The 22,963-nt window shown below is 45.3% G+C and overlaps 1 protein-coding gene across 2 annotated transcripts in view; it reads left to right on the forward strand.

Annotated features, from left to right (window-relative positions):
- Positions 1-22,963, forward strand: part of ADAMTS12 (ADAM metallopeptidase with thrombospondin type 1 motif 12) — a 292,985-nt gene that overhangs the window by 156,748 nt on the left and 113,274 nt on the right. For both annotated transcript variants that reach the window (XM_021696033.2, XM_021696038.2), the window contains exons 4-5: positions 11,480-11,676; positions 12,625-12,708. In XM_021696033.2, the coding sequence (XP_021551708.2) occupies positions 11,480-11,676; positions 12,625-12,708 (281 nt within the window). The remainder of the gene's footprint in view (positions 1-11,479; positions 11,677-12,624; positions 12,709-22,963) is intronic.

A 22,963-nucleotide genomic window follows, 5' to 3' on the forward strand; every position in this document is an offset into this window, starting at 1 on the left:
ATAAAAGAAAAAAATTACCCCAAATTCCACTTTCTGTAATGAACTTCCAAGAAATTTGAGAGCTGAAATGGGAATGCCTTTTTACTTAGTGGTTTCCCTCCTTTGTTAGAGGCAAGAGAGCACTTTCCTCCAGAATAACGTTTCCTTTAGGAAACAAAACTTGCCAGCTTTCGGTATGTGCACATTTGTTGTTAGCATTCTGCTTTGGGGGTCGGGGGTTGGAAGTGGCTAAATATGTTGAGAAAAATACAGAAGTTGGAATGCATGAATGATGAAGATCAGATTAGACTCACTAGAATTCGAATACTTTTTTTTTGTTTTATTTAATGCTCTATATGACACTCCAGTCCCACAAATAAATATTAAGTGAAGGAATCCATATACTCATTCAGCAGACACTTATCCCATGTCAGAAGACACCAGGCTCAATGCTGAGTGTTGAGTTACACAGATGACTGAGACTCAGATCGGTCCTCCCTTGTAAAGAAAGGCTTCCCCCTCAGGGGGGCGCTGTCCAGACCAGCAGGATGACCCAGGCAAAAGATTAAATGAAACAGAGCTTTGAGCTAAGAGAATTAAGTGGCTAATCCATTTATTTGCTACATTTGAGAATAGTTAAAATCCTGCCTTTGGTTCATAACAGTGATAATATCATCCTGACCTTTACTAGAAAAGAGCAAAACAAATTGCAGTCTCTCTTTTTGGCACTTGTCACAAGAACAAAGCAGTCCATGATCGCAGCAGATATAACGTCCCCTATGATTATAATTTATATTTCCTGACTTCCCTCTGCCTTGAATTACTTTGTCAAGTGTGTGATATCCCAGAGGGCTAAGAAAAAACGCTGTATTCAGTGCCTTCAGTGACTTTAGACTATTTAGGAAACAGATTCTTTTTTAAAGATTTTGTTTATTTGACAGAGAGAGATAGTGAGAGAGGGAACACAAGCAGGGGGAGTGGGAGAGGAAGAAGCAGGTTTCCCGCCGAGCAGGGAGCCCGATGCGGGGCTGAATCCCAGGACCCTGGGATCATGACCACAGCCAAAGGCAGACGCTTAAAGACTGAGCCACCCACGTGCCCCTAGGAAACAGATTCTTATAACACATGGGGAAACTCTGCACTCTGTAGCATTTCCTACTTTTACAAAAAACATTTTTGTAAATTGAATACACTATTTTGTAAATATAGTAGGGCTGAGTTTCACTGTGAAAAACAACACAAAAATATGGTAGACAAAAAACCTCTAGCCCTCACTTCCAATATGGGAAACTTTAAAATTCTGGACAAAAAGCTTTAAAGAAAATAGCCCTTTCTTTAAATGCAGATAGTGGAGTGGATATGAACATGAGCAGAGCTCTGAGAGATTAAAAACACAACACAACACAACAAAAAAACAAAGGGGTTGGGGGAACGATGGGAATGCAGACAGCAGAGGTTCACCAAATGCTAAAGACAAAGATGATGGCTTCCCTGGAGCTCTGAACTCTGGGTTTTAAGTCTGTGTGTGGGTGATATGTTAAGAAGATCATACACAGGACTCATGGCATTGTGTTCCACAGGGCACGAGTGGGCGTGTAGCCTTTCTGAACATGCTATTTCTGGAAGCCATGTGGGGTGGTCAGTCTTAGTCCTGCTATTTACACAGTGGAGGTATTAAAAGAGAACCCTCTGTTTATTTACACTTAATCAACTTGCTGATCCAAGGAGAGGGATCAGATGCTACCACTTGGAGAGGAAAGGGACCCACCCCTTGAGGGTTATGGGTGAGCAGAGATAAAGCTTATGGACATGGAAGGAGTGATTAACTCATCATATCCTTCAGGATGATATGTTTATGTGTGACAGAAAACTCTAAATAAGATGTATTGATTTGAAATATTGTTATTGAGTGCAAGGAACTCTTCTAGGTGCTGGGTATAGAAGGATGAACAAAACAGACAAAACAGCCCTCTTCCATTCTAGTTGAAGAATAGACTTTTATTTATCTCTCCCATAAATGAAATTTAGAGATAAAATGTCCAAGGTTGGTGTCGTCCTCCACAATCATCAGGAGCTCAGACTCCTGTTGCCTGTCTTCTGTCCTGTTCTATCTTCTTTGATGTCTGGCTTCCACGTTCTTGTCCAGACCATCCACATTCAGGGCCAGGAAGGAAGAACAGGAAAAGAAGTCCCTGTGCCTTCCTTTTAAGTTCTAGAAGTTACACATGGTGCTTCCCCAAGTGTCCCATTGGTCAGAATTGAGCTGCAAGGGAGGCTGGGAAATTTATTCTTGATTCTAGGAGGCCATGTGCCCAGCAGAAAAATCAAGAAGGAAGAGCCAATACTGGGAGAATCGGCGGTCTGACACAGTTACCATAAAGGCAGGCACAAATTGCCTTAGACATGTTCAGTATTTGATATGACACTTTTAGGGTTGGATACAAACCACAGAGCAGGAGTGTAGACAGATGGGAAAGGGACACTGAGCTGAGAGGGTCCCTACCTTAGGTTGCCCGCTACCTTAGAATGACCTCGATCTATTTGGATAACATGGATTCATTTCTCCTCCTTGGGACAACAGTTGGCTGTAGGTCCTCGTGAGTTTTTTTTTTTTTTTAAGATTTTTTTTTTTATTTATTTGACAGAGAGAGACATAGCGAGAGAGGGAACACAAGCAGGGGGAGTGGGAGAGGGAGAAGCAGGCTTCCCCACAGAGCAAGGAGCCCGATGCGGGGCTCGATCCCAGGACCCCAGGATCATGACCTGAGCCGAAGGCAGACGCTAAACGACTGAGCCACCCAGGTGCCCCGGTCCTCGTGAGTTTTAAGAAAAACCTGCTAAGCGGTTGGGCTCATATTTATTGAACGCGTACTATGTTTCTAGGATTTGGTCATCTTTAAAGTACTGCCAGGATAGGTAGATCAGGAGTTCCAGAGTGGGCCTTTTCTTGGAAGGTCCTGCTGAAGCCCACGATCCGCCCTAAGTAATTGGTAACATGGTCCCGTACTGGTCCATCATCCATCTCCCCACAGATGAAAGGGCTCCATTCTTCAAGAGCCCCCTCCTGTCTCTCCCACTTTTTCAGTGGTTCTACTTAAGTCATGTTTTTCTGGTCCATCGAGATGTACACCTTCATTGAGACCAGAGAGAACCCTAGGAAGAGAACATAAGCTACTTGAAGAAATAGGTACCCTGTGTTTCTGTTCCCACTCTGTAGCTCCTGGAAAAGGCAGCCTTTCCTTCATTTCTACAGATCATCTTAGATTGACAGATCCTTATCATCTGAAGAAGCTTCAGCACTCCATTTAATCTGACCTCCTTCCTGAGCTAGGAATCCCCTTATCATCTGAAGAAGCTTCAGCACTCCATTTAATCTGACCTCCTTCCTGAGCTAGGAATCCTTAAAAGCTGTATTTCCTAAGTGATGTGCCATGGAACTAGGTATTAACGAGAGCTCTGAAAGCAACAAGTCCCAAGGTCAAGAGAGCTTGGGAGAAGTGTACTAAATTCCCTGCTTAGATTGCAGTATAGCTAGTTATTTATAAACTGGTGGAATTCTATATTCTACTTGAAAATGTAACTGTGCAGGAATAACCTCTTTCTGAACACCTTTGGAAATGGAGAGCTCACCACCAAGGACCTAGAGGCTATGTATAAAATGCCTTTCATGATGCCTTGGTGAAGTGTGAAAGTCCCTTGGTTATTCACCATTTCCTTACTAAGCTAAGGAAAGGCTGTCATTAGGGTTCTATCAACGTTTCAGCTTGCTGGGACCCATTATTCTACTTGGTTGATTATTTAAATTTTTGGTTTTGTCGTCCTCTTCTGTCCCTAGCTGCCTCTTCCACATGGGTCTTCATTGTGAGAAATGCATCAGCACGTTTCCTTCTTTTTTTTTTTTAATTTTATTTTATTACATTATGTTAGTCACCGTACAATACATCATTAGTTTTTGATGTAGTGTTCCATGTTTCATTGTTTTCATATAACACCCAGTGTTCCATGCAGTACGTGCCCTCCTTAATATCCATCACCAAGCTAACCCATCTTCCCACCCCCCTCCCCTCTAAAACGCTGTTTGTTTCTTGGCGTCCATAGTCTCTCATGGTTGGTCTCCCCCTCCAATTCCCCCCCCTTCATTTTTCCCTTCCTTCTCCTAGTGTCCTCCATGCTATTCCTTATGTTCCACAAATAAATGAAACCATATGATAATTGACTTTCTCTGCTTGACTTATTTCACTTAGCATAATCTCCTCCAGTCCCATCCATGTTGATGTAAAAGTTGGGTATTCATGCTTTCTGATGGCTGGGTAATATTCCATTGTACATATGGACCACATCTTCTTTATCCATTCTTCTGTTGAAGGGCATCTCGGCTCTTTCCACAGTTTGGCTATTGTGGACGTTGCTGCTGTGAACATTGGGGTGCATATGGCCTTTCTTTTCACTACATCTGTGTCTTTGGGGTAAATACCAAGTAGTGCAATTGCTGGGTCATAGGGTAGCTCTATTTTTAATTTTTTGAGGCACCTCCACACTGTTTTCTAAAGTGGCGGTACCAACTTGTGTTCCAACCAACAGTGTAAGAGGGTTTCCTTTTCTCCACAACTTTTCCAACATTTGTTGTTTCTTGCCTTGTCAATTTTTGCCATTCTAACTGGTGTAAGGTGGTATCTCAATGTGGTTTTGATTTGAATTTCCCTGATGGCTAATGATGATGAACATGTTTTTCATGTTCTGTTAGCCATTTGTATGTCTTCTTTTGAGCAGTGTCTGTTCACGTCTTCTGCCCATTTTTTGACTTTAACACGTACTATGTTTGTGGGTTGCCTCTTTGTTTTGTTGACTGTTTCCTTTGCTGTGCAGAAGCTTTTTATTTTGATGAAGTCCTAAAAGTTCATTTTTGCTTTTGTTTCACTTGCCTTTGGAGATACAGCTTGATGTGGCTGATTTTGAGGAGGTTACTGTCTATGTTCTCCTCTAGGATTTTGATGGATTCCTGTCTCACAATGAGGTCTTTCATCCATTTTGAGTTTATCTTTGTGTATGGTGTTAAAGAATGGTTGAGTTTCATTCTTCTGTATATAGCTGTCCAATTTTCCCAGCACCATTTATTGAAGAGACTGTCTTTTTTCCATTGCATATTTTTTCCTGCTTTGTCGAAGATTATTTGACCATAGAGTTGAGGGTCCGTATCTGGGCTCTCCATTCTGTTCCATTGGTCTATATGTCTGTTTTTGTGCCAGTACCATGTATTTCTGTCAGAGGATGAGGAAGGGAAAGAAAGTGTGTGGGATTAGATCTCATATCAGTGGAATTGCTTGTCATTGTGAGTGTTAGCAATGAATGAAATTGACAATTTAAAATAAGATAATAATGGATCATATTGTTTTATAAATTCTCATTCTGATTATCGGCTCTCTGGAGCACTTTAAAAAAAAACAAAACAAAAAAATCCCTCCCTTTCACCTGCACTTGATTTAATTATATTGTTATTTTGGGAGGTTTCACATTTCCAAAATGATTCGTCATTTCCTTTCTCCTTTTCGACGTGTTCTTAATGAAGTGAGGGCATTGCCAGCCAGGACCAGTCAGCCTTTGGGAAGCATATATCATTTGATTTTTTCAGGTACTTATACTTTTTGTCCACAGCCCTAAACCTGGGGAGTACTTGCTTTTGACATTTCCTGCTTATTAACACTTAGACTCTTGTTGCTTCACTTGTTTGTCATTGAAGACCTACATCTTCACTTTAGCAGTGGCCAGTTTTGAGAAATGGATAGTCTATTACCTAAGGACAAAAATAGTTTTGGTTCATAGTGAATAAAGTAGACTTCTTTTTACTGAAAATGAGCTTCCTGGCTGAGGCATTTCAGATCTACCCAAAGCTGGTCCGAAGAGATGGACACCTCCGGCAGCTTAACTATCATTGCTGCTGAATATGAGCACCAGTACTGACATTCAGCTCGGTTGGGAAAGGCAACTGTGTTCTCCCAGGAAGGGGGTCTGGTCGTAAGTGTGTGATAGCAGCAAACTGCTGAGTTGTATGGGCAATGGAAGGTGTCTTTGCTCAACTGGAACAACACCCAGGGCTGAAAGGACCCTTAGAGATGGTGTCATCGGGTGGTTTAGCTCTGCCACGTGGACTCCCTTTCTGTGCCATCTGCCACGTGTGCCTCGGGATTCTTTCTTTTCCTTGCTTTTTGCATAATCTTTGTCTGAAGAAAGGGTTCTGTTACTAAAATACATTTTTATTTTTTAATTTTTTTATTTTTTAAGTAATCTCTATACCCAACATGGGGCTCGAACTCATGGCCCTGAGATCGAGAGTCGCATGCCCTACTGCCTGAAGCAGAGAGATGCCCCTAAAATACATTTTAAAAAGTAGGAGTCCAGTTCACTTTCCTCATTACATGGGGGGGGGGGGGGGGGGGTGGGGGTGGGGGAGGTGATGAGAACACTGCTCCAAGGTTATGGGACCTATAAGTGGCTCAATACAGGAGTGGTTCAGTCCAGGCCCATGGGGTCGGGGAGTGAACAGTTGTCAATGGTGGGCCTGAATAGAAGCTTTCTAGGTCCTATCAGACTTAAAATGTTCTTCCTTTTTCCTGGTGCCATTTCTCCAGCCACCACATCTGGGTCCAGGACATCTTCTCTCAGTAGGTTATGTCTGGATTGTGCAAGAGAAGTGAGACATTGTTTCCAGAAAGCCAGTAGCAAAAAGTCACGAATTACCTGTTGAGCTTCTACACAAATTTCCTTCGAGCTTTGCTTAGGACTGGTAGGGACTTGGAGCTTTGGGGTCAGCTGGTGTCTGGTCCACCTTTTCCTCTAGGATGACCATCTTTTTTTTTTTTTTTTAAAGATTTTATTTATTTATTTTGACAGAGAGAGAGAGAGAGACAGTGAGAGAGGGAACACAAGCAGGGGGAGTGAGAGAGGGAAAAGCAGGCCTCTCAGCGAGCAGGGAGCCCGATGCAGGGCTCCATCCCAGGACCCTGGGATCATGACCTGAGCCGAAGGCAGACGCTTAATGACTGAACCACCCAGGTGCCCCTAGGATGACTGTCTTGAGCTAATCCTTTCCACTCCCCACATTGCAGTTTCCAGCCAGAGGTTTCTCAGGACCCCCACCCCCATCTCCACACCACCAATCTAAATGACATTCAGACTGACTCATCTAAAATGCTGGTCTGCTGGGGTGCCTGGGTGGCTCAGTTGGTTAAGCATCTGACTCTTGATTCTGGCTCACGTACTGATCTCAAGGTCCTAGGATTGAGCCCTGGGTGTGGGACTCTGCACTTAGTGTGGAGTCTGCTTGGGATTCTCTTTCTCCATCTCCCTCTGTCCCTCCATCCCTTTCCTGCATGTGCACATGTGTGTGCTCTCTTTCTCAAATAAATCTTTAAAAAACAATTTTTTGTTTTAAATGCAGGGCTGCTGCTTATTGGCTTAGAGAGTTTAAACAAATTTTGTAACCTCTCTGAATTTCCTGTTTCTTATTTTAAAATGGCAATAGTAAGACTTATAAAGTTATTGAGAACTAACTGGTAAAGGATCAAATAAAAGTGCTTATCACAGGCCAGGCTCTTGTTGGGCAGTGGCTGTCAGTGATCGTGTTGCTGCTGAGCTTTGTTTCAGGAACCTCACCCAGGCTGGTGGCGGGAAGGGGGCAGTCAGGGCCCTGGGTCTCATTTGTCTAGAAGCTGTAGGGTGTGGCCTGGAGAAGGTTAACCTGAGAGGATCTTCATGGGGGCAGCTGGGCCTCAAATCTGGCGGTAGGTGCCGTTAATGGCCCGTTTGCAGTTAGTGGTAAGTAACGCTTTATAGGCCAGGCAGACATCCCCCCTCTCTATGAGAAATCTGTGCATGAGGCAGCGGAAGAGAATCGAGGTGAGGGAACAGCTGAGTTAGGGACGGAGGCAGAGCCTTGAGCACGGACCTCAGTGGAGACGTGGCTTCATTGTCCGGGCTAGAAGCTCCTGGCACGCTGAAAACATCCCTTAGAGTCCAGGTATCATTTCCTGGGTCTTCTCCCCTCTGTGTTCACTTGCCTTGTTCCCTGGTCATCCTTGAGCCTCCTCCAAGCCCCTGGCTCCAGCCATGCTTCCTCCCTGTCTGCAGACGACCTGGCCCCCCCCCCGGAAGGCTGAGAGATGGGCTGCAGGTAAAAGCTCTGCTACCCCGGAAAGCTCTAAATGAGAGAGAGCTCCGTGAAGAGCTGCCTAAAGCATGCGGGGTTTGCGGAAGGGAAAAAGGAGTCCATCGTTTGTATTTTGCAGAGATCCGTAGGCCCTCGGCTCTGTTAGCACAGAGAGCTGCCCTTCTCTAGCTTCAGGCCTGGGAAGAGTCCGCCCTGGGTCAGGACTGGAAATTGTCCTGATGTAAACTGCCCATGTGGCTAGATTTCGCCCCCTAAAACAAACACTTCACAGTCTCAGTGTGGAGAATTCTTTAATTGAAATGAGTCATCCCAGAGGGAAAAGTAGAGAGCGCTTGCAGTTTTTCTGTATTTGTGATTCCTAAATTGTGTCTGATTCATCTTCAGTTTTTCCTTCACCCACGCATCAAGCCTTTACTGGGTGCCACTGTTCGCCAGACATGGTGTTAGGCCCTCGGGACAAAGCTACAGGAGATGCCCTTCTGTGCTCACAGCCTCACTGGAAGCCCCCTGAAGAGCAGGGAGCTACAGCAGTGTGGGAAGCTCTCAGTGTGAGGCCTGCCCAGAAGCCATCCCAGCCCAGAAGAGGCATCTCTGAACAGTGTGTGTGGTGTGGTGTATGGACGGAGCTGTGTCCTCCCAAATTTCCTCTGGAGACCCTAACTCCCTGGGTGACTGTATATGGACATAGGGCTTTGGGGAGGTAACTAAGGTTAAATGAGGTCATAAGGGTGGGGTCCTAATTCAACAGGATGGGTGACCATAGACGAGGAGGACGAGAGAGAGATCTGTCCACGTGCACACAGTGAGGAAAAACCATGTTCGCAGATCGTGGGAGGGTGGCCATCCACGGCCAGGAAGAGAGCCAGTTCTCCTGCCAGCTCCTCACCAGAGCCTGCACTTGCTGCCATCTGAGCTTGGACTTAACAGCTTCAGGGACTGTGAGAAAATAGATTTCTCTTGTTTAAGCTATGGTATTTTGTTATGGCAGTCTGAGCGGACTAAGACAGTCTGTGTGTGTTGGGAGGGGTGGCAGGGTCAGGGGAGCTTTCTAGAATTGTTGGCATCTCACCTGCCCCTGAGGAGCTGTCTGGCTTTGTCACCAGGCCTTGGAGATAAATGTGTAGGGCTGACTTTTTGTACAGCCTAAAATTTTTTGAACAGAAGCATTTCTTCTAAGTCTGGGATGACGTCAAGAGAACCTCACAAAGTCGGCCTAGATAGATATGATCATCCTCTTTTCCTGCTCGGTCCCATCAGGGCCCAGATTGAATCCCACCACTGCTGCAAGGCTTCTGGCACTGTCCGTGATACAAGAGACATCTCTACCTTGGGAATTATTTGAAACCTGATGACATTTTCATTAGCATGAGCATCTGGCCTTTAGCAAGTGCTTAGCGTAGGTCTTGTTGGAAATCTTCGGTTGACACGTCTTCACCAGACTGCATTCTCATTTCCATGTTTCCTCCTACCTGCCCTTTTATTTACTGAGAACTTGCCTGTTTGCTGGAAATAACTTGATGGGCTTTAAAGGTATCTTTTGTTTTTTTGCTTTAAACTCTGCTGATCAATGTTGAGATAAAAGGTGGAGGGGGGTGGGTAAAGGCAGAGACGTGAGATAAGAAAGGACTGGGAGAAGCAGAGAGGTCACCTTTATCCTACCAGTTTCCCCCCAGCTCCTAACTGTAGGCACCTGAGGCCTGAGCGGAGCGGCACCCACAGCTGCAGCCTGCGGCGGGGGTCCTGCTCTTCTGAACGGGCTGCATATCGCACCCTCTGTGCCAACTGCAGGGAGCCGGCCGAAGCCTCTGAGAGCGGGGGTGGGTGACGAGCCTACATGGCCAAGGGAGGGGGCTCAGGGAGAGCACTGTGCATCCCTGCAGCTTGGAGGAGGTCTGCCCCCACAAGGCAGGGACAGGAGGGATTGAGAGAAGGAGATCACACCTAAGCGGGTTGATAGGATTCCTCTGCTTGGCCTGGTCTGCTAACACCCCTTCCTGGACACAGGCCCCACGTGGGCTCAAGTGTGGCTTGCTCCCTGGCTTGCACAGAGAGATTTGGAAACATAGTCTGAAGTGTTCCCATGAGCTTCGAAAAGAGGGTGACAGACGGGGGATAAGTGGGGTGCAGAGTTAGAACCCGTTGAAAACATCTCTGGAGATTTCTGAGGGAAGCCATATTTATCCGTGTAAAGCAGGTGGAGAAGGAAAGTAGAACGTTGTTCTCCCACAGACAGATGAGGGGTTAACCATCTCCTCATCTGCAAACCTTCACAAGACTTCCCTGCAAGGCTAACACAATCCTGGTTATTTTACCCAACTATGGCTTTATTATTTTCAAGTGAAGCTCATAATAAATGAATTTGAAATTATAGACTTATGATTATGTCTCTCTCTCTTTTTTTTTTTTGGTAACTACTCCTCGGTGTGTTCTGACTTCACATAGACAGTGAAACTGAGGCAGCGGGAAGGGTTACAGAGCAAATTAGTGTATCGACTCTACCTTCATACCTTCTAGAAGTATATGCAGCTTTTCCAGCTTACATGTTCTCCAGTTGTATGCATGTTTACTCGGTGGGAGACAATGTGGCGTATATGAAAAACGCATGACTCTAGGGCATAGAAAACCCTGGATCTTCTGGATCTTATGAGCTGTGTGACTTTGGGGAAATTATTGAACCAGGCATTTTGAACATTAATTTTCATATGTGCAAGACAGAGATAGAAGTACGTCCCTCAAATGTTCATGAGGATAAACAACTTGGCGTTTTAAAACCCTGTGCACTGCTTGGCGTATAGTAGGCACTGAATAATTTAGAGGAGGAGGAGGAAAAGAAAAAGTTCCCAGTTTTGATTATAACATCTTCTTAACAGTGAGGGACCTATTTAATGAAATAGGTAGTAATTATTTCAAAGAAGTACTTTGAATCCCTGTAAGATGCAGATTTCAGTTATCTTGGTCATAATCATTCAAATTGGTCCCTTCTTCCATTTCAGGCATATATATAAGAACATTGTATTCCTGGGACGCCTGGGTGGCTCAGTCAGTTAAGCGTCTGCCTTCGGCTCAGGTCATGAACCCGGGGTCCTGGGATCGAGCCCCACGTCGGGCTCCCTGCTCCTTGGGAAGTATGCTTCTCCCTCCGCCTCTGCCTGCCACTCTGCTTGTGCTCTCTGTCTCTCTCTGTCAAATAAATAAAATCTTAAAAAAAAAAAAAGAACATTGCATTCCTACATTGTTAAACATAAATTAAACTTATGGCCTTGAATCTTTAAAACATAGGTGAGTAGTATATGGAGATGCATAGCGTTAGCCCCGTGTCTTCTGTTTAATGTTTAGATGGTCTTGCCACCTCCCAGAAGGTGGAGCTACAGCGAGAGAGGTGGGAGAGGAACCACTGGCCCAGCAGAGGCCTGTCTCGGCGTTCCATCAGCAAAGAGCGATGGGTGGAGACGCTGGTGGTGGCCGACACGAAGATGATTGAGTATCATGGGAGCGACAGCGTGGAGTCCTATATCCTCACCATCATGAACATGGTAAGTCAGACTGTGGGGTGGGGAGAGGCAGCTGAGGAATAGGCCTCACCCTCCAAAAATAAGAGAGACCTTTTTTGTTCTTTTCACATGTATATATGAATCTATTCCCTGCCTAAATGAGGAAGGATGGAAATTCAGGACCAATTAGTCTGTCTCTTAAAAATGCATATCCTAGGGGGGCGCCTGGGTGGCTCAGTTGGTTAGGCGACTCCCTTCGGCTCAGGTCATGGTCCTGGAGTCCCGGGATCGAGTCCCGCATCAGGCTCCCTGCTCGGCGGGGAGCCTGCTTCTCCCTCTGACCCTCCCCCCTCTCGTGTGCTCTTTGTCTCTCTCATTCTCTCTGTCTCAAATAAATAAATAAAATCTTAAAAAAAAAAATGCATATCCTAGGGAAATTTGGAATTTATCACGTATTTTCTACTAGGTATTTCTCAAGTGACTCAGTCCTTTTAGTATGAGTTTATCTCACCAATTTATATTAGTGCACAGGTAAGTAAACTGAGGCAAAGAACTAGAACATGATTTCCTGAAGGTAGTTAGAATTGGAATAAAGTTAATGACCCCTGATTCCAGACTTCCCTTTCTCATTCTTGATGTTTCTGCCTCCCCAGAGAGAGTGTTAGTCCTGTCGAGATGGGGAAAGGTATTTGCCTCCGGAACTGATAATAAAAGAGAGAAAGACCCTGGGTCGGGGAAAGGGTCAAAGAGAAGAAAGGCACCAGTCCCGCAAGCAGACAGCCAGCCAGTCACCTTGGAAAGGTTGCCTTTAGGTATCATAATGTGGATTGGGCCGGGGGCATCTCTCACTCTTCGTTGTACTCTCCCCAGAATTCCTGACCTCTAAGATGACATTTATTTTAAGTGCATCACAATGCTATTTCCCCCCTCCTCTGGCATTTATCTGTTACCTATTCATGTGAGCTAATGGTTTTCCATTTCTGACTCTAGGTCACTGGGTTGTTCCACAACCCAAGCATTGGCAATGCAATTCACATTGTTGTGGTTCGGCTCATTCTACTTGAAGAAGAAGAGGTAAGGGGTAGTTTCTCTCCAGTCTTCTGACCTGTATTCTTACACTCACTACCTCCTTGACAGGACAGCTCTCGATGGACAAGAAAGGGAGCACCAGGAAGGTGTTTAGAAACCTATTGAGAAGGAAAATGATATTTCTGTATTATTTTCTTGGGAATTTTGTGCTGTCAAGTGGGAGATGGAGAACATTTCTGAGATAGACATCATTGGAATCACCTGGCAGTCATTTTGTCTAGTAACACACAAATCAGATTTAGAGCAGTGACTTAGAATGTTCCACAGTGAAAAAGACTAAATCATGAAATGGTTGCATGGTTTCAGTAAAAGTTAAAAGGGACATGGAAATGTTGAACTCTTTATACTGTTTATTTACCTCTTGCATATTAATACATACCCCTCAACTCTGGGCTGTCTTGTCTCTCTATACTTTTGCCCTTGGAAATGTCATCTGTTCTCAGAGACTTACATGTCTTCTACATGCTGAGACTCTCAATTTCTTCTTCAAACCCAGACCTCTTCCTTGTGCTCCAGACTCATGTCCTGATGCCTCCTTGCCATTTCACCCTGAATGTGTCAGAGCCCACCCAAACTTGCAAACTCAGTAAGTCCACCATGGCATTCTTGATTGCTCCCAGCCCGATCATCTCAATTCTGCCTGCCCCCATGCTCCAGCCCTCTGTGGTACCCATCTCGCTAACCACGCATAAGCCTGGGAGTCATTCTTGAATCCTCCTCTTCTTATCGTCCACATTCAACAGCAAGGCCCACAATGCTACCTTCAAGATCATCTCAAGATCACCCACGGTCCATCATCTCTACAGTCATTACGTTGCTTTAGGCCTTATTGTAGTCTTACTGCAGGGAACTCCCAAATGGTCTTCCTGTTTTAAGATTTGCCCTCCATAATCCTTTCTCTATATAGCAGTTAGACTGGTAATCTTTTTTTTTTTTTTTTTCATTTTTAAAAAATTATATTTGACAGAGAGAGACACAGCGTGAGAGGGAACACAAGCAGGGGGAGTGGGAGAGGGAGAAGCAGGCTTCCCGCAGAGCAGGGAGCCCGACGCGGGGCTCGATCCCAGGACCCTGGGATCATGACCCTAGCCGAAGGCAGACGCCCAACGACTGAGCCACCCAGGTGCCCCTAGACTGGTAATCTTAAATGAAAATTGAGTTGCTCCACTGCACAAAACTGTTAAATAGCTTTCTGTTGTTTTTAGAACAAAATCAAAAATTTCTACCGTGCCCTGCAGAGACCTTCATGATCATGCCTCCATCCCCCTTTCCCGTCTTTCCTTATGTTGCTCTCTGCCTTATTTCCCACCTCGAACTCCCTGGACTTCAGGTAGGTTCTGGAACACGCATGGCCTTTTTCAGCCTCATGGCTTGTGCAACTTATGATTGCCAATGCCTGAAACACCCCTTCCGTGGCTCTACTGATGGATGGCATGTTCTCTGGCACCTGTCAGATCTCTGTTTAAATGCTGCCTCTCCAGAGAAGTGTCAGTGACCAGCCGACTCAAAGCCAACCCCACTTGCTGTTCTCCATCACAGAATAAGCTTTACTTCCTTTATTGGTACTTCTCTCACAGCTCATTGCTATTCTGTATATCTGTTTACTCTTCTCTTGCCTATCTTAGCCACCATCACAATGTGAATTCCTTCTTTATTCTTGGCTGTATCCCCAGCACGTAACACAGTGCCTGGGACATGAATGAACGAAGTGACATTCAATGAAGGAATGAACCAGCCAACCTGGTGAAATGCCTTTACAAACTATTGACCTTACCTAGCAGCTGAAATATGTGAAGAATGGCCTCATTCAAGTCTCCCTCTGCAAGACACCTGAGGTCAAAAGGCTCGAGGCAGGATTTACTGTTTTTTGGCCTCCACAATCAGAAGACTGAAAAACAATCATATCTGGAGCCTGGATCCATTTTCCTTTTTCTCTCCCCTACCATTCCCCACTTAACGAATCACTCAAGGCATACTTTGGGTATCTTGGAATACTGATGGATGTATTATTTTTCCTTCCTGTGAACCTTTTGTTATGAAAATTTTTCTAAAACTTAGAAACCAAGCAACACAAAAGCTATGTATCTTTTCAATGTCTAACATGACCTATCTGACTCTATGGGAATGCAATTTTGCCTGATTTTTTTTTTTTTTTTTTAAAGATTTTATTTATTTATTTGACAGAGAGAATGAGAGAGAGAGAGCACATGAGAGGGGGGAGGGTCAGAGGGAGAAGCAGACTCCCTGCCGAGCAGGGAGCCCGATGCGGGACTCGATCCAGGGACTCCAGGATCATGACCTGAGCCGAAGGCAGTCGCTTAACCAACTGAGCCACCCAGGCGCCCAATTTTGCCTGATTTTTAAGTGCTTATTGAGTAGGTCCTAGACACAGTAAAGTTAGGTATTAAGATGCAGAAAATTGGGGTGCCTGGGTGGCTCAGTCGTTAAGCGTCTGCCTTCGGCTCAGGTCATGATCCCAAGGTCCTGGGATCGAGCCCCACGTTGGGCTCCCTGCTCCGCGGGGAGCCTGCTTCTCCCTCTCCCACTCCCCCTGCTTGTGTTCCCTCTCTTGCTGTGACTCTGTCAAATAAATAAATAAAATCTTTAAAAAAAAAAAAAAAGATGCAGAAAACTGACAGGGTACAAATAAATGATTTTGTCCAGAAGAAGTGAAAATAATTTGTATCTAGCAGAGAGCTCTCTGAAGGTTGCGGTTTTATTGGTCTGTTGACTAATTTTGTATCTAATTTAGCAATCTGATTCCAGCATTCTTTCTTTATAGTTTCACCAGCTAAAGTGGCATCACTTTCCTGTATCTGCCTTTGAACCAGCTTGGACATCTTATCTATCTTCTTATTAATGAGTTAAATACATCCCTAACACTATATATTTGTATGAAAATTACATTTTTAGCTTTGTAAAAGTTATACTTTGATACTTTGGAAGACAAATATCCACCATTGTATAATGATCTCTCTTACATGCATGCATAACTGCAGAATGTGTAGAAGTTTAGGGTTTTCAAACAAACAAACAAACAAACAAAAAGCCAAGGAGAAACTTTCCCCTCTGCAGTCCCTGTGGGAGTGCTAGTCAGACCTCAAAGTGTGCCTTCCATGGATCAGGCCCCTTAAAACTCCACATCTCTCCATCCCTAGGAAACAATGCCCCTTGGAGACTGTGGAAGTCTCCTGATCAGATTGGGGGGCCACCAAAGGTGGGGTGACCCAATTGGGTGGAGGCCAGCAGCATGGGAGGTGGAAGAATTGACTTGAGACAGAGCAAAAGGGATAGAAGTCTACTGAACCCACTGCCAGGGAGCGGCAGGCAGGACAGCAGGGGAGACACTGTCTGCCGGGAGGCAGTGTGGAGGCTGTAGTTAAGAAGGAAGGTGAGGACGAATGGGAACATACGGAATTTTCCTTTTTTGGTGTCTGGGTGTCAGTTGACCCATTGGTCAACTAGGGCTTATGGGTATTTTGAGGTGGGTTGCCTAATAGGCCTGTCTGTATTTGGGGGGGGAGGGTGTCGCTGTGGGTTCTTCTACCTTACCTGTGTTTCCATTGTTCACGTTGGTTGCCTAAAAGCAACCTCAACAGAATCCTTTGAAAGAATTTGATTGGCAGCTACCTCTCTGACTCCATCACAATAATATTGTTTTTCTTCTTCCTGTTCTGATTTTGCAAGAGCAGAGATGCAAATGATTTGCTAAAAAACAAAACAAAACAAACAAAAAACATGGCTTCCTTCCTTTTACTTGCCAAATATCTTAGACTTTTACAGAATCTCCCTCCATGTGATACAAGGTCCATAATTTGACAATAGAATTGCTGTCTCATCAAAGAGTTACAATTTGCAATTCTCATTTTCTTTTTTTTTTTAATTTATTCATTTGAGACAGAGAGATACAGAGAGAGAGAGAGAGTAGGAGCAGTGGGGAGAGGCAGAGGGAGAGGGAGAAGCAGACTCCCTGCCGAGCAGGGAGCCTGATGCGGGGCTCGATCCCAGGACCTGGAGATCATGACCTGAGCCAAAGGCAGACGCTTAATGACTGAGCCACCCAGGCGCCCCTGCAATTCTCATTTTCTTGATTGCCAGATCATGACTCAAGCTACCTTCACATCTTTGACTAATGAGCAGCTCTGACCACAATGAGCGACAATAATCCCAGCCCTAACTGACATGAGGGTAGCAGCCAGAGACAGAAAGTACAGTGTGAGGTATTGGGAGGGACTCCTCCTGTGAGCAAGGAGACCTGAGTTCTAGTCTCACTTTGCACTCATCCAGAAGGTAACTCTGAAGAAGTGACATCATTGCTGCATACACTATTTTTTCGCCACCTGTAAATCAAAAGAGGATTGTGGTATATTAACTGTATGTCAAACACTATGTTGGCCTCTGAGGCTTAGAGTCTGATGTGCAAAAGCACAAAATAGAAAATTTCAAACTGAGTTGTCCTGAGTATAAAAAAAAGTAAAAGAGCACTCAGGCTAGGAAGGCTAAGCTGGGTTTTAGAGGATGAGAAGGAATTAACTAGTGAGGAAGGACATTCCAGGTAGAGGGACTTGCACGGTCAGCTTGAGCATGTAAACTAGTATCTTACACATGAGGACACATCACTGATAATGAACCCCCAGATGGGAGGCTGAGTAACCTTGCCATGCACAGAGGAGATAGTGGACTATGCAGGAGGCAGGAGAGAGAATCGTGGGTCCCCATCTGCCCCTCTCCATGCACACCTGGTCTTGTTGCACTCCTGGTCTCTGTGCTGACATCATCACCTTTCCAGAGGTGGAAGCCAGAGATCCAGAGACATCCATGACACCTCCCTCTCCCATCCCTCTTATCCAGTCCATCGGTAGGTGTTGCCAGTTTTGTCTGACCATCTGCATTTCTATCACTTAAATTTAAGATAAAGTCCTCTCTTTCTTGGGCTACAGTTGTGTTTACTTTGGTCTACTTGGATTCCTTTCAATCTCGTTTTCTCATTGCAGCCAAATGGTAATCCAGTCATACCCTCCTGGGGGTATGACACTCCCTCCTGGCACCCATTCTCTGACCCCCACCCCTGGTTTAAAGCCATCTAGTGCTTTTCTAATTCCCTCTCTCATCTCTTACCATGCCCCTCTTTCCTTTGGGATAGAGCAGTAATCTTCTCATGGTGTCTCCTGCCACTGGTCTTGTTGCCCAAACCGTCTTCCTTCTTGTCTTCACTTAGTTGACCCCTTAATCCTTCACATATCAGTTCAAGGGTCAGTTTACTGGGGAAGCCTTCCCTGACCTTCATGCCCAGCAAGATTCTATCATATGCTTTCACAGTGCTGTGCATTTCTCCTTCATAGCGCATATCACAGTTGTAATTTAACATCTATTTGTTTGATGCACTTCCCTTCATTAGTATCCAAGACTTAAAGACAGAGGCTGGGTCTGGTGTTGCTCCCCACCTAGCCCTATTGGTACATAATAGATAAGGGAAAGAGTGAGCATGTGAAGTCAGCAGTCAGAGGGCGAAGATGAGGGTCAGCAGTGGCCATGGTCATGACAAGCCTTGTAAAGGGATAGAGTCCAAATAAAGGGATGTGGATCTAATTCTAGGGGAGCCTGTGGGTGGTTCCAAACTGAGGGATGAAATGGAGAGAAAGGCACTAGAGAGATGGTTCTAGGGCTCCGTGGAAAGTGACATGAGGTGGGAATGCTGAGGTAGGCCGCCTCCATAATGCCTTACTACAACTCCTGTCTTTCTTATTCTAATCACATCTGACAGCTGACATCATTTTGGACTTCATTTCCTGCGGTGGGTCCAAGAGACTTTCTGGTTAATACATAAAGTACAGTTTTTGTTTGTCAGTCACTGCTATGTAAAAACCACTATGGATTTTCATTATGTTTTGAGAATAAACTGGGATAATTGGACATGATACTCAATTTGGAGCATCCTGGAGGCTTTCTCAAAGACGAGGTGGTCATATTTCAGACCAGCGGAAACTGAGGTACCCAAAACCATGTGCTGGAAAGACATGTCAGTCATATTGAGACATCATGGGCCACAAAATCAAAGAGTAGCTTCAGATAGGAGGCAGTGTCCTCTCATTCCTATCCTGCCTCCCTCCAGCCCTGAATCAAGCTCTCATTTTCCTGTTATGACCCTAAACCTATCCTTTGAACATTTCATTCTCCCTCAAAGACTTGGACACAGACTTGGCCTCAAGTCCTTTCCACTTTAGACCAATTCATTCGATGACCTCCCTGTTCCCCTTTTGGGCCAGAGGTTAAGGTTAGGATTACTCTCCTCTTTCCAACTCTTCTGAGCAGTTGACATCAGGGAGAGTTCCAGATGTATCATTAGTCCCTCCCCTTTTAAGCTATAGGAAATTTGGTAAGTTTTTTGACCTGTTTGTGCCTCCATTTCTTCCTTTTGTAAAATGGGGATAATCATATCTACTTCCTAGGGTTGCTGTGAGAATCAGACATGTGAATTCCTGCATTAGTTAGCATAGTATCTGGCTCGTAGAAACCAGTGGGTAAGTGTTACTTCTCGTCATCATCTCTGAGGTCCTATCACAACCCTGTAAACTTGTTGCTGGTATGCTCATTGCACAAAATTGTGCAGAATTGTTGAAGGAAAATAGAAAGTAGGAAGGACAAGATTAGGATCCTAACTTTGAGACTTCTTTTAAGAATAGGATACAGAAAAAACAGGGATGGGAGTGAGTTAGGATGAGGCTGGATGTACCATCTGGGATGGAGCCTGAGGGTGTCAGGCTGGCTTGAAGGAGCAGTGGCCAGAGGGCTGATAAGCAGGAAGATGGTGACTGTTTTCACAGAGAATGAATTTCCCTCTTGGTCTGGGAGTGATTTAATATTGGGTTCCCTTTTCCGAGACTCTGGAGTTAAAAAGCCTGTTAGTTTTGGGAATTTGGGGTGATGATTTCTCCTGCCCTCCAGGATGTTTAGGTCTGTAATAACCCATATAATCGTAGCTTTTTCAGGATAAGTGTCAAAAATATTGGCAAACAATCTGTACACTCATCACTTTTTTAAATCAAAAATTTTTCCCTCTGATAGGACGCCTGGGTGGCTCGGTTAAACATCTGCCTTTGGGTCAGGTCACGATCCCAGGGTCCCGGAATCAAGCTCCGCATCGGGCTCCCTGCTCCGTGGTGGGTCTGCTTCTCCCTCTCCCTCTGCATCTCCCCACTGCTTGTGCACTAGCTCGCTCTCTCTCTCTTTCAAGTGAATAAATAAAATCCTTAAAGAAAAAAAAAAAAGAATCTTTTCTCTGACAGATGAGTTATTCTTTAGTTTTCATGTAAAACTTTGTACTATTTTATCTTCTCTGTCCAATCTCTTTTTTTCCTAGGAACCTAAGCCTGGCTGGCAGAGAATAATCAGGTTATGCATTGAATCCCAAGCTGCTACTCACAATTCCCAAGGAAATCGATACAAGATTTTTTTTTCATTATAAAGGGAGCTTACCCAGAGAGAACAGTTTATAGCAAAAGCCACATTTTGCAAATCATTTCTTGTCTCCCATTTGGGGCTGTTTCTGTGAGCTGTTGCTGATTTCCTTGAGGTCTTCTTCCCATCCTTTGGTGTCATGTACCCAAATGAGTAGGGAAGGGGAAGTGGGGAGTGAATTGAACTCACTTGAGAAAATGATGTGAGAAAAAAATAGTGAAAGAACAAAAAGGGAAAGCTATTTTGGCGGGGGTGAAATCAGTGTGGACGGGTGTTTGTCTTGATAAGCTCAAATACTTATGAGGGTGCTTTATAGAACATGTGTAGTCCAAGTCTCCCCACATTCAGTGAGCCAGCATGACCTCCCTAAAGTTCTTTTGCAACTCGGGCATGCTCAGGGCATGTGGTACTGAGGCAGAGCTAATTAATGCTCCTCGAGGCGTCTGTGATCAAGTGCATTCAAGAAAATAAACGAGTAAGTGTTTCCTGGATTAACCTTTTATGAGACTTGGAGATTAAGAGGCCAAGAGGACACAGAAAAATTGTGCTCATTTAAAACCTCCTGGCAGGGTCATGACATTTAGTAGAAAAGTAGTAAGGTATCCTGATGACCCTGTCACTGAGCTTGTGTTAAGTGCCACATATCGTGCATGGAAGTCCTACACAGGGGCAAGGGACCCAGCCACAAATGATCAGCAACTTAGCTCATTGGGCACTTGCTTTGTAAAAAACAAAAAAACAAAAAATGACAAAAGCAGTAGGGAAGATTTCGAGGAGAGCCTTCAGGCCCTAACATTTTTTTTTTCTCTTCAGTGACTAACCCCCAGGTTATTCCAGAATTGCTCTTGCAGGAATGATGGAACGTGGGAAGAATAATCCCCTTCATTGCCATCTACTTCTCAGCTCCTTTTCCTCTCCTTCACTCCCTCTGCCATCGTCCTGCTGCTGGCTTACCTCGACAGCCTTGCACACCTGGCCCGTGTGTGTAGACGGTTCAGCCTCGACCTCGCTCTCCTGACTGCTGGGTCTCTGTTCTCCCTTCTCGTCCTCATTGCCGTCATGAGCTATGAAGGGTCTCAGATTTTGTTCTCCCTGCGAGCTCACTTGCTCTCCGGCCATGCGTCCCTGGACTCAATGCTGGCAGAAGACATGAGCCTTCCGGGGAGGGAAGGAGGACTTTCTTCCTCACAGCACAACACACGGCTTGAGCTTCATGTCTGCAGCTGCCCCTCTTGTCCCCTTGCCGGGGTGACGGGGACAGCCCAGGTGTATGCTGGGCACATTGTGGGCTTGATCTCGGCTGAGGAATCCCAACACAAGGAAACATCAGCCCTTCCGAGGTGCTTGTGAGCAGATCTGTCAGCTTGTGCCCTGGAGGGAGCCATTTTCCTTTTTTTTTTTTTTTCCCCCTGGACAGCAAAGAAATCTGTCTTCTTTTCTGGAGGGGAACACTGACTCTGTACTCCAAGTCTGTTTCTGCATGTCCTTGGAAAGAGACAAAAGCTGTCGGTGCCTTTGCTCAGATGATGTGAAGAAACACGAGTGATCCATGTGGACCTGCCTCCCAGCGGTTCCTCCTACAGGCACCAGAATTATTATTACAGATGCTTGTTGCTCTGTTCTTATGCTTCTGACCCCTTACCTTCCGCTTCTCTAATCTGCAGGAGATCTTGCCTCTTCACTGACTCACCACAAAACCTTGTCCTTGTGGGAGCGGCTCTTTTGTCCAGCACAGTGGATGTATTCTTCACCTTTTCTCCATTCCTTGTGGGGGGTGAGGTGCAGCCTCAATGTGGGGTGTATACCTGCTCTGCGCCAGGCTCCGGGCAGTGCCTGAGATGAGTAGGGGAATAAACCTCAGTCTTTGATCTGAAAGAGCTAAGGAGGAAACAGGCACACAGTTTGATCATTTTAACCCAGGGCAGCAAGTGCTGTGAGCCAGGTAGGCACAAGATAAACTGGCAGGAACCTAATCCAGAATGAGGTTGGGGAAGGCTTCCTGGAAATGCTCAGATTGAGTCTTAAAGGATGAGTGCTGAATAGGTTGAAGGGGTAAAAGTGGGAAGAAAGACATTCTAGATAAAGGAGCAGCTTGAAGAAAGCAAGGTGAAGGGGCGTCTGGGTGGCTCAGTCGGTTAAGCGTCTGACTCTTGGTTTCGGCTCAAGTCACCATCTCAGGGTCATGAGATGGAGCCCCGCATAGGACTCTGTGCACAGCAGGGAGTCTGCTTGAGGTTCTCTCCCTTTCTCTCTCCCTCCCCTTCTGCCCCTCTCCCCACTGTCTCTCTTTCTCTGAAATAAAGAAAATATTACAAAAAAAAGAAAGGTGAAAAGAGCCTGGTATATGGCGTGTAAGGTGTGGAGGGAAGGTAATACCAGCCTTTTGAATGTTGCCGGAGCATACACGGTGAGGTTGCAGATGAAGGGAGAGCTTCCTGGAGGTCAGACTTTGAAGGGTTTTGAGCCCTGGGCCATTATATGCGCAGACTTTGGTCTTGACCAGATCAGCCTGGCAACAGCATGGAGGATGGATTTAAGAACAAGGAAGAAAGGAGAACAGTTATGAGATGATGCGAGCATAAACTCAGGCATGAAATGATGAGAGTTTCAGCTCGGGAGTAAAAGTGGAGGGGAGGGAGACTTAGCAGCACACGAGGACAGATGGGGATGCAGGATGTGGAGGGAGAGAAGACCAACAGGAGGACCCTGGTGTTTCTAGATTAGACCGCTAAGCTGATGGTACTTCAACTAAGAGGAAGCAGGAAGAACAGCAGGTTAATAC

The sequence above is a fragment of the Neomonachus schauinslandi genome, chromosome 7 (genome assembly GCF_002201575.2).
Source record: "Neomonachus schauinslandi chromosome 7, ASM220157v2, whole genome shotgun sequence".
Lineage (NCBI taxonomy): Eukaryota > Metazoa > Chordata > Mammalia > Carnivora > Phocidae > Neomonachus > Neomonachus schauinslandi.